Here is a 17,435-nt window from a genome sequence, read left to right as displayed (position 1 = left end):
CCCTGGGATGGTCTCTTCTGACACAAAGGTAGGAATGCCACCCTCGCTGCTCGGTGATGATTAACGTTCTGACTGACCACCAGGCCTCTCTGACTCCGATTTAGCAGGAAGCAGGAGTGGTGTGTGGGGCACAGGTTAAAAGTCCAGGATGCTCACAAATCTCCACTGGTGTCTGGGAATGTGGTCCCCACACAAGATTCTCTGAGTCAAAGCATCCCACCATCAATCCCACTGTTATTAGCACAGACTATCTGGCATGTAACAGGGGGTTCTCTGCTGGCAGGTGGGGTGGTTAGGATGCAGTGTTTTCTGTGGTTTTTGGTTGGAGTGGTGAAGTTTTTGCCTGTCTCTGTATTCCGATGCTTCCCTTTTTCTCTGTTTGTTCACAGTTTGAGATGCAGATTATATGCAAATAACTGCATAGACAGCATACGCATGAGTTTGAAATATGTATATTCCTGTGAGATGATCAACAAAGTCAAGGTAATAAATGTATCCATCACCTCCCAAAACTTCCTTGAGTCTCTTTACTTTTGTGGAGGTAAGAACCTTTAAGATAATATTTATTGTCCAGAAACTTTCAGTGCACAATACCATATGCTTAACTATAGGCACTGCGCTGCAGCGGGTTGCCAGAGCTTGCATATCATGTTGAAATGCAGCTTTAAATTATTGCACAACAACTACCCGCTCCTACCTGCTCCAGCCTTTGGCAAACACTATTTCTTCTTAGGTGTCTGTAAGTGTCGCTAGTTTAGATACTTCATATGAGTGGAATCCCTAGAGCCCCCACCACACACACACACAAATATAAATAACGATGCAATGTATGTAAGAATGCACATATGCTAGGTCCTGACTTGAATTCTTTTGAATAGATACTCAGAAGTGGGATTGCTGGATCAGATAATAAATCTATTTTTTAAGAGCTTTCATATTGTTTTTCATAGTGACTGCACCATTTCTCATTTCCACCAATATACAAAAGTTTCCTTTGCTCTATTATCACTTCCAATGCTGGTTATCTTATTAGTTTGTTTTTAAATGATAACAATCCTAGCCAATGTGAGGATATGTCATTGTGGTTTTAATTTGCATTTCCTTAATGATCAGTGAGTTGGAATTATTATTATTAGTGTGTGTGTGTGTGTGTGTGTGTGTGTGTGGCTCTAGGGATTGAACCCAGGGCCTGATTACATGCTAGGCAAGTGCTCTACCTCTGAGCTGTAGCCCAGCCCAATGATTGGTGGGTCGAACACCATTTTTCTCTACCTGTACATGTCTTCTTTGGTAAAATGTCTATTCAGTTCCTTTTGACATTTATTCCTTGGGTTTCTGTTTCTGCTATTGTGTAGTAGTCTTTTGAGTTATGTTGTATTTCCATTTTCATTTGTTTCAATAAATTTTTCAATTTCCCATCCTTCCCTTTCCCTCAGTGACCTACTGTTCTTTCAGAAGTGTCTTGTTTGGTTTCCATGCATTTGTATATTTCTAAAATTGTCCTTGTTGTTGACTTCTAGTTTTAATCCATTGTGATCAGAAAAGATACAAGATATGATTTTGATTTTTTTAAAAATGTGCTAAGACTTGTTTTTTCATAATGTGCCAATAAAAGGGGGGGGGGGGAAGAGAACATCTTAAATTTGTAAAAGCTTCCAAATATATTCCAAATATGTAATATGGAGAAATAAGTGTGTTAAGTAAACCTCGTTTACAAAATGAAAAAAAAAAAGACTTGTTTTGTAGTCTGACATATGGTCTATTCCAGACAGAATTCCACACACTGATTAAAAGGATGTACAGTCTGCAGCTGTTGAATGAATGTCTATTAGGTCTGTTTAGACTAGAGCATAGCTGGATGCTTACTGATTTTGTTTTGTTTTGTTTTGTTTGGATGATCTTTGCGTCAGTGAAAGTGGAGCGTTGGAATCCCCACTATTGTTGTGTTGGAGCCTATTTCTCCCATTAGGTTTAGTGGTGTTTATTTTATAAAATGGGGGGCTCTCACATTAGGTGCATAGAGATTCGCAGTCAGATCTTCTTGTTAAATTGATCCCTGGATCATTGCACAGTGACCTTCCTTGTCTCTGGGTTGATTTTACTAGATACAAGCACAGACCCTCTGGCTCATTCTGGGATTTCATTGGCTTGGAATATCATTTTCATCTGTTCATTTTAGGTCTATATTTATCTTTACAGGTGAAGTGAGTATCTTCTTTCTTTTTCTGTTTTTAATTTTATAGTAGGATGCATTTTGACATATTGTACACAAATGGAACACAACTTCTCATTCCTCTGGCTGTACATGGTGCAGAGACACCCCAGGAGTCATACATGTATATGAGGTAAGAATATCTGTCTCATTCTATCGTCCTTCCCATCCCCAAAACCCCACCCCTTCCCTCACTCCCCTCTATACAAACCAAATTTCCTTCATTCTTCCCTCTGCCCTACTATGGATCAGCATCCACTTATCAGAGAAAATATTCAGCTTTTGGTATTTTGGGTTTGGCTTATTTCACTTAGCATGATATTCTCTAGTTCCATACATTTACATGCAAATGCCATGATTTCATTTTCCTTTAAGGCTGAGTAATATTCCATTGTGTATATGTACCACATTTTCTTTATCCATCCACCTGTTGAAGGGCACCTAAGTTGGTTCCATAGCTTAGCTATTGTGAATTGAGCTGCTATAAACACTGATGCGGCTGCGTCACTGTAGTATGCTGATTTTAAGTCCTTTGGGTATAAACTGAGGAGTGGGATGGCAAAGTGAGTATCATATAGTCAGTGTAGAATTGGGACAATTTTTTTAATACATCCAGCCAGTCTGTTTTCATTAAAGAAGTCTGTTTACAGGCAAGTTTATAAGTGATAGGTAAAGACTTAACTTGTCATCTTGTTTATTTTTTCCAGTTGTTTTCACATAATCTTGGTTCTTTTCTTCCTCTCTGGTTCATCTCTGTGGTTTGATGGTTTACTGCACTGATAATGTTTGATTATTTTCTATTTCCCTTTTGTGTATCTACTCTTTTAGTGGGAGGTGGGAGTTACACTTTCACCTGTTACCTGTCTTTCACTTCTGGGTGTAAGATTCCTTTACACATCTTTTGTTCGGGCTGGTCTGGCAGTTATGAAATGTTAGAGTCTGTAAACAAGTCAAGATGGCGCCTGGCATTTTGCAGAGGGAGTGGTTTGTGAAGTAACGCCAGGGAGCCATTGAGTGTGGAGATTCCTTATTGGTTGGCTGCTGTATCTAGTTTATGTTAATAAAGATAAGCTGTGTGGAATGTATATATACCCCTCCTGTCCTACAATAAACGGCTCCCACTCCATCTGTATCAATCTACACAAGTTGCTCGTCACCCCCCAGCTAGTTTGCTGCAGCCGGACTGCGGCAATGAAATCCCTGGGTTTTGCCTGTCTTGGAAGGTCTTTATTTCTTCTTCATTTCTGAAGAATAGTCTTAATATTTGCGGTAGTTTATGTGTTTCAGGATCTGGACTAGGTCCTACCATTCCTTCCTAGCTTGTAGGGTTTCTGTTGAAAAATGTGCTGTTAGTCTAATGGTGATGCCCTTATATGTGACTTGGCCCCTTTCTCTTGCAGATTTTAGAATTTTTTATTTGTCTCATATTTTTGACCGACAGTTTGATTAGAATATACTGTGTTGAAGATATTTTCTGGTAGCTTCTATCTGGGGTCCTAGAAGCCTTCTGACTTGGTTGTTCATATATTTCCCAAGATTAGGAAAGTTTTCTGCCATTGCTTACTTAATTCAGTAATTTTTCTGTGCCCTTAATTTTTTTCTTCTTGCCTTTGGGTTTTCAAAACATACAGATGTTTGCTTATCTAATGCCATCCCATACATCTTGACTACTCTTCATTTTTTTCTTTTTAAATTTTTTTTCTATTCACCTGGGATTCATAAAAAGACTGACCTTCAAGTTCAGATATCCTCTCTTCCACTCGATCTAGTCTGTTCTTGGGTGTGTTTCGACTGTATTTTTATTTGACTTACTGAGCTCTTCCCTTCCAAAATTTCTGTCTGATTCTTTTTCAAAATTTCTAACTTTTTCAAATCTCCATCTCTTTGTTGAATTTCTCACTCATATCCTGCCTCCTAATTTCACTTAATTATGTGTCTGTATTCTCTTGGACCCTGTTTAACTTTTTATATAATTATTTTTCAGGCATTCAAGTGTTTCAATTTCTTTGAGATCTGTTGCTAGAATTTTGTTGCTATTATGTTCTTTTGGAGGTATCATATTACCTTTTTTTTCATTTCTTTTGCTCCTACATTCAGATTTTCCTATTTGCTGGATGTCTACCACTTTTATGCGGCAGCCTTCTTTCACCTGGAGATGTATCTTGGCTATCAGCTCGTTATGCAATTGGCTTTATTTCCAGAGAGGCACCATAGTCTCTCCTCCCTATATCTTCTTCAGTTGTGGCTAATGACTTTGGTCATGGTGTGTGCAGAATCAGAGAGGCCCACTGTCTCTACAGACCACACAAGAGTGGGGACACTCTAGCTGTTCAGGCAGTTGTGGCGCAGACAGAAACGGTGTGGGGAGCTGCTGTTGTAAGAGGAGCTCACTGTGTAGCTCTGATAACAGGAGTACTGGACCCTCTCAGGCAATGGGGGTTCCTTGGCACCACTGATGCTAGTTCTGCTCCTAGCAAGGGCCTCTGGCACTGGTGGCCCCAGCAGTGGTGAGACACCCGAAGCCCTTGTCCTCTAGCCAGGCAGGGGTACAGGCCCAGGTGCTATACCAGGAAATGCAGTGACAGTAACCACAGCACCGTCACAACCAGTCTTGACAGCAGTGTGTGATTGACCAGATGTGGGGGCAGGGCAGCAGTAGGAGCCACGTCGGAGGGGTGGCAGGAGCCATGGTGCTCTTCTCTGCCACTTTGGTGACAGTACCCACTGGCAAGAATGAGCACAACCAGAGCTGAGCAAAGTTTTTCAAGGGGTGAGGCACCTTTGGTCATGCATCCCTGGAGGCAGGGGGGCTGGCTGGAATCGCAGAGTTGCTCGAGGCTACTTGAGCATGAACTGAAATGAAAGTCATGGTGTTTGCTCCCCATCCTGTTGGTAACAGGCAGCCAGGCAGAGGGAAGGGCGGCGGGAACTGTGTGGCACCTGCCTTCAGTCCTTAGCACTGGTTCAAGTCCACATGCAGCTGGCCACAGCCTTGGCCTCAGAAGGCAAGACCCTGATCTCTTGGTTCTCCAGGGCAGATCTTTCCATTCTCCTCTGTGTCCCCAACCAGCAGGGCACCCTGTGGGCTTAGGTCATTATCTCTCTGCCGGGACAAGTTGGGTTCCCAAAGTAGCCCTTCCTCAAACCAACACAGTGGAATGCCTGTGGGGTCCCGGAGATGGCAATATGCAAGGGTTTCTGACCTCTAGAGCAGCCAAACTCGGACAGTGGTGTCCTGGTTCAAGACGGCTCCTGGGTACCACACCCTGGGGATTGCTGGGAGTTGACGTGAGATTCTTTTTCAAAGTGGATTTCACATCACTTAGCCACTTGGGCAGCAAGTCTGTGAGAACTGTAGCTCAGAATGCTGGCGTCCACATTGACAGAGTTTGCTGGGGCTTTATCTTTCACCCTTACCCCTGAGAAGGGGAGACTCCCCCTCCCCTGGCTGTGGATCTGGGGTGACGGTTGCTAGGAAGTTTTGTTTTTCTTATGCTGTTGTCCAAGGTCTCTAAACTGTTCAAGTTTCTAGTCTCTTCCTGGCTGATTTCCAGTATTCTACCACGGACACCCACCTCAAAATGCAGCTACACGGCCCTTGCTTGGATTCTTCTTTGTAGAGGAGATGAGTGCTGGGCCCCTCTACTCAGCCATCTTGAATCTCCCAATCTATCTTTTGGTTGTTCCTGTGCTTTTTGTTTAATACTAAAGAAATCTTTGCCAGATCCAACTTCATGAAGATTTTCCTCCCATGTTTTCTTCTAGAGTTTTGGCACCCTTGTCAAAAATCATTTAACCATGTATGTGAGGATTCCTTATCGGCTCTTTATTTTATTCCATTGATCTATACTTCTCTTTATGTTAGTTCCATATTGAATACTTTATGCTTTTTTATTACATTGAACATTTTAACTTTGGATTAAGATTTGAATTCTTTAGTTTTATATTAAGTTTTGAAATCAGAAAGTAGGAAACCTCCAACTTTGTTCTTCTTTTTCAAAAATTTCTGGATAATCAGTTCCCTTGGATTCCATGGGAATTTTTAGGATTTTTTTCTCTATTTCTGCAAAAAATCGTGGGGATTTTGATCAAATGACATTGAATCTGTAGATAATTTGGTAGTATTTATATTTTAACAAGATTTTTTAAGCCTTACAGTCCATGAACAGGGGATATCTTTCTAGCAATTCTATTTGTTTCTTTATTCTATTTATGTAGCAGTACTGGGGGTCAACCCAGGGCCTTGTGCATACTAGGTAAGCACTTTACCACTAAGCTATATTCCCAAGCCCTGTTTTTTTTTTGTTTGTTTGTTTGTTTTTTAAGACAGGGTCTCATTAAGTTGCCCAGACTGGCCTCAAACTTGTGCTCCTCCTACCTTAATCTCTTGAGTGTCTGGAGTTATAGGAATGTACCACCACACCTGGCTAACAATTCACTTTTGAATTTTGATTTGGAACCTGGGACCTTGCTAACTGATTCCAGGAGTTTTTGTTTTATGTTATTTTTCAGATTCTTTGGGGCATAAAAAATCATTTTATCTGTCAATAAAATTAATGTTATTTCTTCCTTTCCAATTTTTAATTTTTCTTTTCTCACTGAACTAGCTAAGGCTTCTGATACAGCACTTATTATTGTATTTATTTATTTATTTATTTTTTGTACTGGGGATTGAACTCAAGGGCACTCCACCACTGAGCCACATCCCCAGCCCCATTTTTTTGTATTTTATTTAGAGACAGGGTCTCACTGAGTTGCTTAGCACCTCGCTAAATTGCTGAGGCTGGCTTTGAACTCGCGATCCTGCTGCCTCAACCTCTTGAGCCGCTGGGATTACAGGCATGCACCACCGCCCAGCTTCTTGTTCTTGGTGTTTAGTCCCTTTCCCTTAAGATGATGCCATCTCTGCAATATTTTTTCATATTATGCATTAGGTTAGTGAAATGTCCCTCTAGCCTTAGATTTGGAGGGCTTTTAAAAGTTTTTATTTTGAATGAGCATTAACACTAGTTGAATTTTATTTTTCTGAATCAATTAACATGCTCACATAGTTGTTTTTTCTTCAGTCTGTTAGTATGGTGGATTATATTGACCATGAACATTGAGCCAGTGCAGCAATCCTGAAATAAATCTAAATTGCTTTTTATATGCTACAGGATTTTTTTGATAATGTCTTGTTAAGTGTTCTCACTCCTGTGTTTATGGGAGATACTGGTCTGCAGTTCATTTTCTTGTAATGACTTAGTCCAGTTTTGTTATTAGGGTAATGCCGATCTCAAAAAATGAGTTGGGAAAGTTCTTTCTCATAGTTTCTGGAAGATATTGTATAGAATTGGTATCATTACTATTGTAATTCAAGAGTGAAATCATCTGGGCCTTGAAGTTTTCTTTTTGGGAGATTTTGAACTATTGTGTTGTCTTCTTTCATTATGCATAAAATTATTCTGGTTATCTATTTCAGTGTTTGGGTATCTTTCAAGGCATTGGTTTATTTCATCTGTTTAATAAATAACATGGATATATAATTCATTGTATTCATTATTTCTCTTTTAATGTCCAAGGGATAGGTGGTGAAAATCTTTCAATCTTGGTAATGGTAATTTGAATCTTCCTTCCTTTCTTTTTTTTTTTTTTTTTGTTATTGCTTAGCATGACTAGAGATTTATCAAGTGTGTCTTTTCAATGAACCAGCTTTTGGTTTTATTGGCTTTTCTCTATGGTTTTCCTATTTTCAATGCCATTATATCTTTTTGTAAGTAAAAATATAATAAAACATTTTAAACACCATTTTATTACTATAAAAACATAATAATTTGTCCTCTCAAACTATCCTGTTATAAAAGAAAATATCAACATTAATAATATGTTATAATATTTCAATATGTGATTAAAAATGCTTCATTTTTAAAATTTTTGGTTTGAGACTTTATAATATATAAGATCTGGTTCTGAGCACAGTATATTTCTATATTTGTTAAAATTATTAGTTGGGCATGGTGGCACACACCTGTATTCCTAGCAACTCAGGAGGCTAAGGTAGGAGGATCCAAGTTCAAGACCAGCCTCAGCAACTTAACAAGGCTCTGTCTCAAAATAAAAAATAAAAAAGACTGGGGGTGTTGCTCAGTGGTAAGGCACCCCTGGGTTCAATCATTATATATATACACACACACATATACATACACACTAAATTTTTTACCATTAAAAAGAATCAATATTTGATTTTGATAGCTATAAAGAAATTATAAATATATAGAGAGAGAAAAGGAAGAAGGCTAATCTTGAGTAGATTTACTAAATATTGTCACTGTGTCTATACAATGTCACGATTTCTGCTCTGACTTTTAATATTTAACTTCTTCTGTTTGTTTTAGGTTTAAATTTCCTATATTTCTCTTATCTCCTAATGTGGAATTTTAAATCATTGAATTTAAATGTTTCCTCTCTCCCAATGTCTTTTCAGTAGGTATTTCTGAGTGAGGGTCTTATGGTTTGGATCTGGAATGTCCCCAAAAGCTGCGTTTTAAAGCCTGGTCCCCAGTGCAGCAAGGTTCAGAGGTGGGCTCTGGCCAATGATCGGCTCAGGAGACTCTGACCTCATCAGTGATAGCTGAATGGACTCCTGGGTGGTGGGACCTAGTTGAAGGGAGTCAGTAACAGGAGCATGCCCCGGAAGAATTTATCTTCTACTCGGCCCCTTCCCTTCTCTCTCCTTCCTGGCTGCCCGGAGCTGAGCAGCTTAAACAAAGTCTGTTTTCCTGGGGCCGGGGCTGTAGCTCAGTGGTAAGTGCTGGCCTCGAATGTGTGAGGCACTGGGTTCGATCCTCAGCATTGCATAAAAATAAATAAAGATATTGTGTGTCCATCTACAACTAAAATAATTTTTTAAATCTATTTTCCTATTTTCACTCCTCATTCGAGATTCCTTCCCCTCATCATCAGTGGTAGAGTCTTAAGAACTTAGCAGTTAAAAAAAAAAAAAGTCTTCCTTATTTCAAGAGGATTCATAATGGGCTAACTCCCAGAAGAAAAAAACAATACTTTACTGGATATTGTAAACTCTTGGTCTGCTGCCAGTGGTCATCACACACTCTTCTGCTATCACTTGGTATGTATAAGGTGGCCCATGTGGACAGAGGAGAAGCCCTGGACCCAACTTTGGTCTCAATGCTTCCTTTTGAGGGTTCTTTTCTTCAGACCCTACAGTTCTGTGTGACCTTATCTCATCTCTCATCTCAGAGGGCTTCAGTTGAGGCATCACTGTGTCACGCAGGTTCCATGATGTAAATCAATGGTCTGGTGATCTGGGTGGCATGACATTCTTGCCCTCTCTGGTTCATCACCCATGATAAGCCAGTAAAGATAACCACTTGGAGTCCCAGCGGCTCAAAGAGTGCTTGGGCTTCCTCAGGACACAGAGCCTCCTCTCCACCAGAGCTATGCGCTTCCTGATGCCCACCTTCCTTGTGTGTGGATTGCTCATTCAGGTGACCACAGGTAATGGGACCCTATAAAGTAGCAATTGTGGAGTTAGGAGAGTTGCGCACCGAGGCTCCCCCTAGTGTCTTGAGGGGGAAAGAGAGTCCCACAGAAAAAAGCCTTGGAGCGATCGAGGAGAAGAGAAATGGCCTTGTGTCAGCTGCCCCGTGCCCCTACTCCCTGGGAACCAGTGGAAGCCTACAGAGAGCTCTCCAAACGCCAAGAAGGCCCTCATGCGCTAGCTGTCCTCGCTGTCTCTATACGACCATCTGGTGTTAGCTGTCCCCACTTCACTTCTGTTTCTTTGCTGGGTCCCCTTTGTCCAATGTGTCCTACCATCTTGAATTCGTCTTTGTCCTAAAAATACCTCAGAGGCAGGCCCTCATTTTCCTATTAGATATGGTAGACAAGTCCACAGACACTCTAGATTCTGCACGTGGAAGAGACAACATTTAAGTTTGGGGGGAGAAGCAGGAATGAGAGGAGTGAAGTCAGGGTGGAGGGCCAAGTGGCCAATGAGGAGCTTCCAATTTTAGATCAAGTTGAAGAGCTTATTCCCTCTTGTTAATAATACTACTTTTGAAAATGACCTATTTTATTGAAAAATAATACTTGCAATTGATTCTTGCATCAAGCAATTGATAGGATTATGTAAATTTAAGGAAATAAAAGTGCTCTTCTACTCAAGAATACTAACTCCTGGGTGCTGGGGTTGTGGCTCAGAGGTAGAGCACTCACCTAGCATGTGCAAGGCCCTGGGTTTGATCCTCAGCACTAAATAAAAATAGATAGATACAATAAAGGTATTGTGTTCAACTACAACTGAAAAATAAACATCAAAGGAAGAATACTTTATTATGTGTTTTTAGGTGATAGAGCATTGAGTGGTTTCTTTTTTTCCAGAATCAATCAATGTGACAAATTTCTTGGAGGTCCTAGCAGATATGCATGGTGGGGTGGTGGTGTATGTGCATTTGTCTGCACATGTTTATACCCTTTGGAGTTTTAAAAAATTTAGTTGTAAATGAACCACACGGGTTGTTCTGAAATGTACAAGCAATATGTCTTAGTGATTTCTTGTTAATAATAAGCCTAGCTTGTTATTTTAATCAACAGATGAAATTTTGAGGAGAGGAGTAGATCTCTTTATTTAATTGCTTCAGTACTATCGTAAAGCAGATTTTTGATTTTTACAAACAATTCTGCCAGAAAATTCGTAAACAAATATGTCTTTTGACCCATAAGTGGACCATACATGCAGGCATGCTCACACACACACACATACACACACACACACACATACACATACACACACACACACATACACACACTGCCAAACTGTCCACCGAAAAGCTACAGACTGACTCCTGTCAGCTGTTGTGAGAGGGTCAGCTTCCAGAAACTCACCAAGTTATCGGGGTTTTTTCTATTATATGCTTCCAAGTTTTATAGTCTGATAGGTGAAAATGGTGTCATCTTCTTGGCCCCTTAATTGTGAATGACTTTGAACATCTATCCCACAAGATTTCTGAACTCCTTCTCATTGATTTTTAAATCTTAACAGTGCTATAATTTGCTTAGAAAGATGTTTTTCACTTTCATGAAGTGATTATAAATGAGCTGTCTTGTGCGCACGTTGATGTAGTGAGTGAACTAAACAATTCATATCAACAATTCATTTCTGATTATGAACTATTTGCTGAAACTTTGGAAACTTTGGAAGTTGTAAGGAAGGAAGAATAAAGTTTTGGGCCATTGCCCTCCTTTAGTTTCTCTGTTTATCATTTGAATAAAAATGTATAGCTTATTTATAAATTTCCCGTTGCATCGGAGATATTTTCCCATTTACCAAATATTTTTCAAAAACTGTATTTTTGATGATTATATGAAATTTCATAAAATGGATGCTGTGTAAGTTATATATCCCAACTATTTCTGCATAAATAACTTTAAAATACTAGGGTAGATAATATTGTCCATAAATCAATCAACATAAAATTCCCAGAAAGACATTCTTCCTGTCTACTTAATGTATTATCAATTTCAAAATATTTGCAAATCCCCTGAGTGAAAGATTATATTGGATTATTTAATTTTTATTTCTATCTTTGGGAGATAGAGAAGTCAAACTTCCAATACAACTCACTATATATTTCAACTTTTCTACAAATAGTCTGTTTCTGCCTATTTTGCCATTTTATTTTGGAGGATCTGTTTGAATTCCTCTTGATTTATGTAGTTTCATTTTTATTTTTCTTTCTAGGTCTTATTTTGAAATTTAATGATTTAGTCTCTCTGAGCTGCATGATATGTTTTTAGGTGATATAGCATTGAGTGGTTTCTGAAGCAAATTTTTTACGAAGCTAAACTGTCAATCATTGGATTGCTATCAATAAATGTATTTCAGTTGACGCTGGCTGATTCTATACCTGATGATGCTTTGGCTAAATGACTTCCCTGTCTAAAAATAGACCATCACCATTCATATTTTCTAATATTTGGGTTTTGAGATATGGGTGATAGAGATCCCCTGTCCTAATAACATAGTAGTTCCAGGTTATTGCAGAGCTTTGAAAAACTGACTACTGTCAAACTAGGGGGGAAAAAATCCAGTAAGTTATGGATTATTCCTAATTACTATCTTTTTGTGGATGGAGCCAAACTCTTGAATTATCTTTGATATTCTATTGCTTCACCACCCGTTTCTACCAAGCAGCCTAATCTGCAAAGGACATCCCGAGTCCAGCGGCTCCTCCCCCTGCACAGGTATCACACTGACTCGGGTCGCCAGCATCTCTTACCTGTGTGACTGCTGCAGCTTCCTCATGGGTCTCTGTCCTACCCTTATTCACCACATCTGTTGTCAAGATAGCAGCGTATGGGACCTGCTTACATGGACGTCAGATCATGTGCTGTTTCTGCCCCTAATTCTGAGACGGTCCTTTCTTCATGCACATCAGTGTCCAGAGTCCTAGACTCGTGTGATCTGACCCTAGGACCTCTCACACCTCATCTTCTACTACTGTAGTCCTAATTTAGAACTCAAACCTGCTCCACCCATGGAGGTCTGTATTCTTTGCTTGGAATGCAGTTGCTCCTCTGTGTGACTAATCCCCACACCTTCTTCAAGTTGCTGAACTGTCACCTTGCCACAGAGACCAGTGCTACCTCCTGTTGAATAAGCTGCATCAAGCCGGGTGCCGTGGCTCACACCTGTAATCCCAGCAGCTCAGGAGGCTGAGGCAGGAGGATCGCAAGTTCAAAGCCAGCCTCAGCAACAGCAAGGCGCTAAGCAACTACTCAGTGAGACCCTGTCTGTAAACAAAACACAAAATAGGGCTGGGGACGTGGCTCAGTGGTTAAGGGCCCCTGGGTTCAACCTCCAGTACCAAAAAGAAAGACAACAAAAACAACTTTGTTGAGTGTATGGCAGTATCCTGGACTGCAAATCTGGAGGGAATCATTAAAAAGAGGTAGACAGCAACAAAGGCCAGAAGAATCGACAGAGTGTGAGAAGGGAACAGAAGAAATCAGGTGACTGAGATTGCAAGCACAGAGTTGTCCCCACTGAGTTCTGGTGGCCACCACCAGAGGAATCAAATAAAGGCACAACCGGGAGGAAATAAGGCTTTTCATTCTTGTGCTTAAGCACAAGGGAGACATCACTGGGGCCCAGAAATCCCAGGCTGACTCAAACAAAGGACAAATGGCATTGTGGAGTAGGCCAGGACCCTTCTCCTGATGTCCTCACCTGTAGAGCTGGAGTTGGCTGGTCTGTGTCCTGTGTCAAGCTTCTTCATGGGATGCTAGCCTCACTGCCACTTCAAGTCCCCACTCTGGGTGTGATTTTGCCACTCTGCTGATGAAGATAACCACAGGCTACTTTAGCGACTGTTCTATGCATGAGTTTGTCCTTCACCACCTGGAATTTGCCCCTTATCAACTGGGAAAGTCCCTAATGTTGTCTTCAGAACAGGGCAAACTATCGTTCCATATCAGTGCGTTTGATTTTTGAGACCGTGTCCTGTCTGGCTGTGGCTTCTGGGCACTTCTGCTGACCACACAGATGGCCTCTTCAACCTCCCATCTCCTGGTTGTTATCTTCATTTGAGATCCTTGAAGACTGGTCTACTTTGGACTCCTAATTTTTGGGTGCATCTCTTCATCCTGTATAAGACTAGGGCTGACTTGGTTTTTTTTTTTTTTAATTTGAAGTGGTCTTGCTTCTCCTGGGAAGTAGGTCCCTGACTGTCCCAAATATTCGGGAAGAAGGCAAAAGATAACATTTTCATAGCAGCAAGAAATGAAGAAGCAAGGTAAATGCTTGTCTCGGAAGAAAGAGATGGAAGGTCTAGACTTGAAACTTCCATGAAGTGCAAGATAAAAGGGAGCCGGTAAAAATAGCAAAGATAATTGAGGAAGTTGGATGACCATTTCCCAGGGGAGGAAATATGAATCAAATCATTGTGAGCTTAATACGGGCCACCTGTGTAATGACCTTATTACCTGCCAGCTAGGCTGTTTTGAAAATCACTTGCTGTCCCCACCCCACCTTGAACCCTTGCTTAGCTCTTTCCTCTGCTAGAACCTTTGAGTCCAGGTACCCTGGGCAGTTGGCTGGAGGAGGATGACTGTGTCTTGTGCTTGATGAACGATGGAACCGCAGAGCCCGCGAGGTCCCCTTTAGAGTCACATCCTCACCCTTCGGATGAACACTCAGGCTGCTCAGGAATCCCACTGCATTTCTCTGAGGGGCATGACTCCCTTCTTTCCTACACTTTCCTATTTTGTTCTGACATTTGTCTTCAATCTTCCAGCTCCTGCCCTCTCCTCCCCTCCCCTCTCCTCCCCTCCCCTCCCCTCTCCTCCCCTCCCCTCCCCTCCCCTCCCCTCCCCTCTCCTCCCCTCTCCTCCTCTCTGTGGTGCTCCCTCTTAGTGCGTGACTTGCTCCTACCCTGTGCGGATTTTAAAAATTGAAAGAGGAACATGTTCATGGTACCACTGTCAACATTCATTATTTTTTTAAAAAAAAAATCAATAAACAAACAAACAAAGATCTCATGTTCTCTCTGACATGTGAGTGCTGACACACCACAGGGGTGGGGAGAATAGGAGTTCAGTAGATTAGAAAAAAGGGAATGAAGGGAAGGGAGGGGAACAGGAATAGGAAAGACAGGGGAGTTATTCTGATTTAACTTTTCTATGTGCATATATAAATATACCACAGTGAATCTGTGAATCATGTACAACCACAAGATCCTAATTAGAATAAGATGTACTCCATGTTTGTATAAATATGTCAAATTATACTCTACTGTCTTCTAGAACTAACAAGAACAAAAAACAATAAGAAATCCAGCCTTCGTTCTTCTCAAATTATTCCAATGGCTTTACCCATTTCCATAGTTTAAATGCTGACCTTAAGCGATGATTCCAGAATTTATATCTGTTGTCGAAACCTCTATTCTGATTTCCCACTGGTATATCCCATTGCCTTTTCGATATCCTAGGAATATCTTATGTGATATGTCCCTAAACAAATAATCTGTCCTATTCTATCTGCAATAACTTCCACAGTCCTAGTCAGAACCACCAACAGGTCACACCTGGAAGAAGCCTTTCCAGTACCTCTTCCTGATTCCACTCTTTCTTGTCCCTCATCTAAATTCCATGTGGAATCCTGAAGACACAATGGAATATTACTCAGCCATAAAAAAAGAAAGATCTCATGTTATGTTCTGGAAAAACATTAATACATATCTAAAGGAACTGGGGAATCTGGTCCTGCTATGGCACGTTCTTTTCATTTGGGGATCCTCTGCTCTTTGCCCATAATACTTCCAGTTTATGAACCCTTCAGGTACCACGAGTACACTTAGCAGCTCCTCCAACACTGAGACAGCATTGCCGCTCCTTTCCTAAGACAATCTGTGCCTCCCCTGTGTTCTGCTGGCTCACTCTCCCCCTTCTTGTCTCGGTTGAAATATTAGCTCTAAATGCAAATATTTTAAATGTCTGTCTCCTCTCTTTCTCTTTTTCTCTTCCTCTCCCTTCCCAATTTCTTCAAAGGCACATAGCACAATTTTTAATACATGCTTCGTGTTTTCTCGTTGCTTCTCTCAATGGCTTTTAGTGCCTGTCATCTATTAGTCTAGATGGCAAGGTAGTGAGTAGTTGTAAATTTTTGAATGAATGAATTAAAAATGGTTAAGCTGATGCTAGCATTAAAATTTTGACCTGCATTTTTTTTTAATGCCCTGCAGGCGGCTTGTCTCAACCAAGATGCTGGAAGAATAATATTGGATACTGCAGATCACGATGTTTAGATGACGAGAGGTACATAATTCTTTGTAAGAACAAGCTCTCATGCTGCATTCCCATAGTGTTCCCCTCAGAATTCACTCGAAAGCCGCAGCCTCCCTTGATCCGTATAGAGGACATCACATCTGATTTAGGGGATTGGGACACTTCTCCCAATTCTCCAGTAACGAAAATTAATGATCAGTTCACATTTCATGACAATCTGTCTCTAGTCTTCGAAAAATCTACAGTTGATACTTCTGGTACCATCCAGCCCATGACCACACCCATGCAGCTACCTTTCGCTGCAGCTGACTGATGTTGCCACCTGGGAATGGGACAACTGGAGGTCCTGCTGGAACCAACACCCAGGGAGCTGTCCTACTCCTCTACTCCTCGTTCTACAATTCCATTGGAGATTGGATGGACACAACTCTACTCCCACGGCATAAGCCAGTTACTTTAGGATTAGAAATGTGCATAAGATACAAGAATTCTCTTCACTAACTTCAATTCTTTGCTTCTTCTGATGTATGGAAATGCATGGGCTAATCTGGGTCTCAAGGGAATGTGTGAGGGTCTTGATTTTTATTCATTGTTATTTTAATTGGACCTATTTATGGACTACAGTGTAATAATTCAAATTACGGGTACAGTGTGTAATGATCAAATCATTAAATGCTATACATTCTTAAAAATGTCTTGATGGGCCTGTGATAATTGTGCATATTGATGACAGTGTGATACCTCAATACACGCATAGGACACACGCTGATCTAATCAGGGTGATGAACCTGTCCATCTTCTTATCATTCCCTTGTGTTTGGAACCTCTGAGCTACTCAACAGGTCACTGTGAGTCGCAGTCACCCCGCTGTGCTGTAGAACACTAAGACCCATCACTTCCACCTGACTGGGTCTTGGTTCCTGTTATCCAATGACTCCAGCCCACTGCCCACCCCCCCACCCTCTCCACTGCTCTGAATTCAGGTTGACTTTTCAGCATCTACAGTGAGTGAGAACATGCAGCCTTTGGCCTTCTGTGACCCACTTCACTTAACAGAATATCATCTTATTCCATCCACGAAATGGGGCAGGATTTCACTGTTTTATGGCCAAATAATAATTCATTGTATAGATAGACCACATTTTCTTTATCTGTTCTGAGTATCCAAGTTGTCTCCATAGCTTAGTTATTGTGGATAATACACCATAAACACGGGCATACACGTAGCTCTCTGCTGTGCTGATTTCATTTCCTTTGGATATAAACCCGAAAGGGGGGTAGCTGGATGTTACAGTAGACCCTCTCTGCTATTCTTCATAATGGCTACATTAATGTGCATTTCACTAACATTGTTCAGTGCCCTTTTCTCCAGGTCCTTGCCATCATTTGTTATTTTGCTTTTGGTTTTGTATTTTATAATGGACATCCTAATGACAGG

The 17,435-nt window shown here is 40.8% G+C and overlaps 1 protein-coding gene across 1 annotated transcript; it reads left to right on the top strand.

The window, feature by feature from the left end:
- The first annotated feature begins 9,651 nt into the window (after positions 1-9,651).
- Positions 9,652-16,310, top strand: Defb125 (defensin beta 125). The gene is made up of 2 exons (XM_027945111.1): positions 9,652-9,709; positions 15,955-16,310. The coding sequence occupies exons 1-2, from the start codon at positions 9,652-9,654 to the stop codon at positions 16,308-16,310; spliced, it is 414 nt and encodes a 137-aa protein (XP_027800912.1).
- The last annotated feature ends 1,125 nt before the right edge of the window (positions 16,311-17,435 follow it).

This window comes from Marmota flaviventris, chromosome 2, assembly GCF_047511675.1.
Source record: "Marmota flaviventris isolate mMarFla1 chromosome 2, mMarFla1.hap1, whole genome shotgun sequence".
In the NCBI taxonomy this organism is placed as follows: domain Eukaryota; kingdom Metazoa; phylum Chordata; class Mammalia; order Rodentia; family Sciuridae; genus Marmota; species Marmota flaviventris.
Note: the sequence above shows the minus strand (reverse complement) of the source record. Positions and strands in the feature narration are given on the sequence as shown.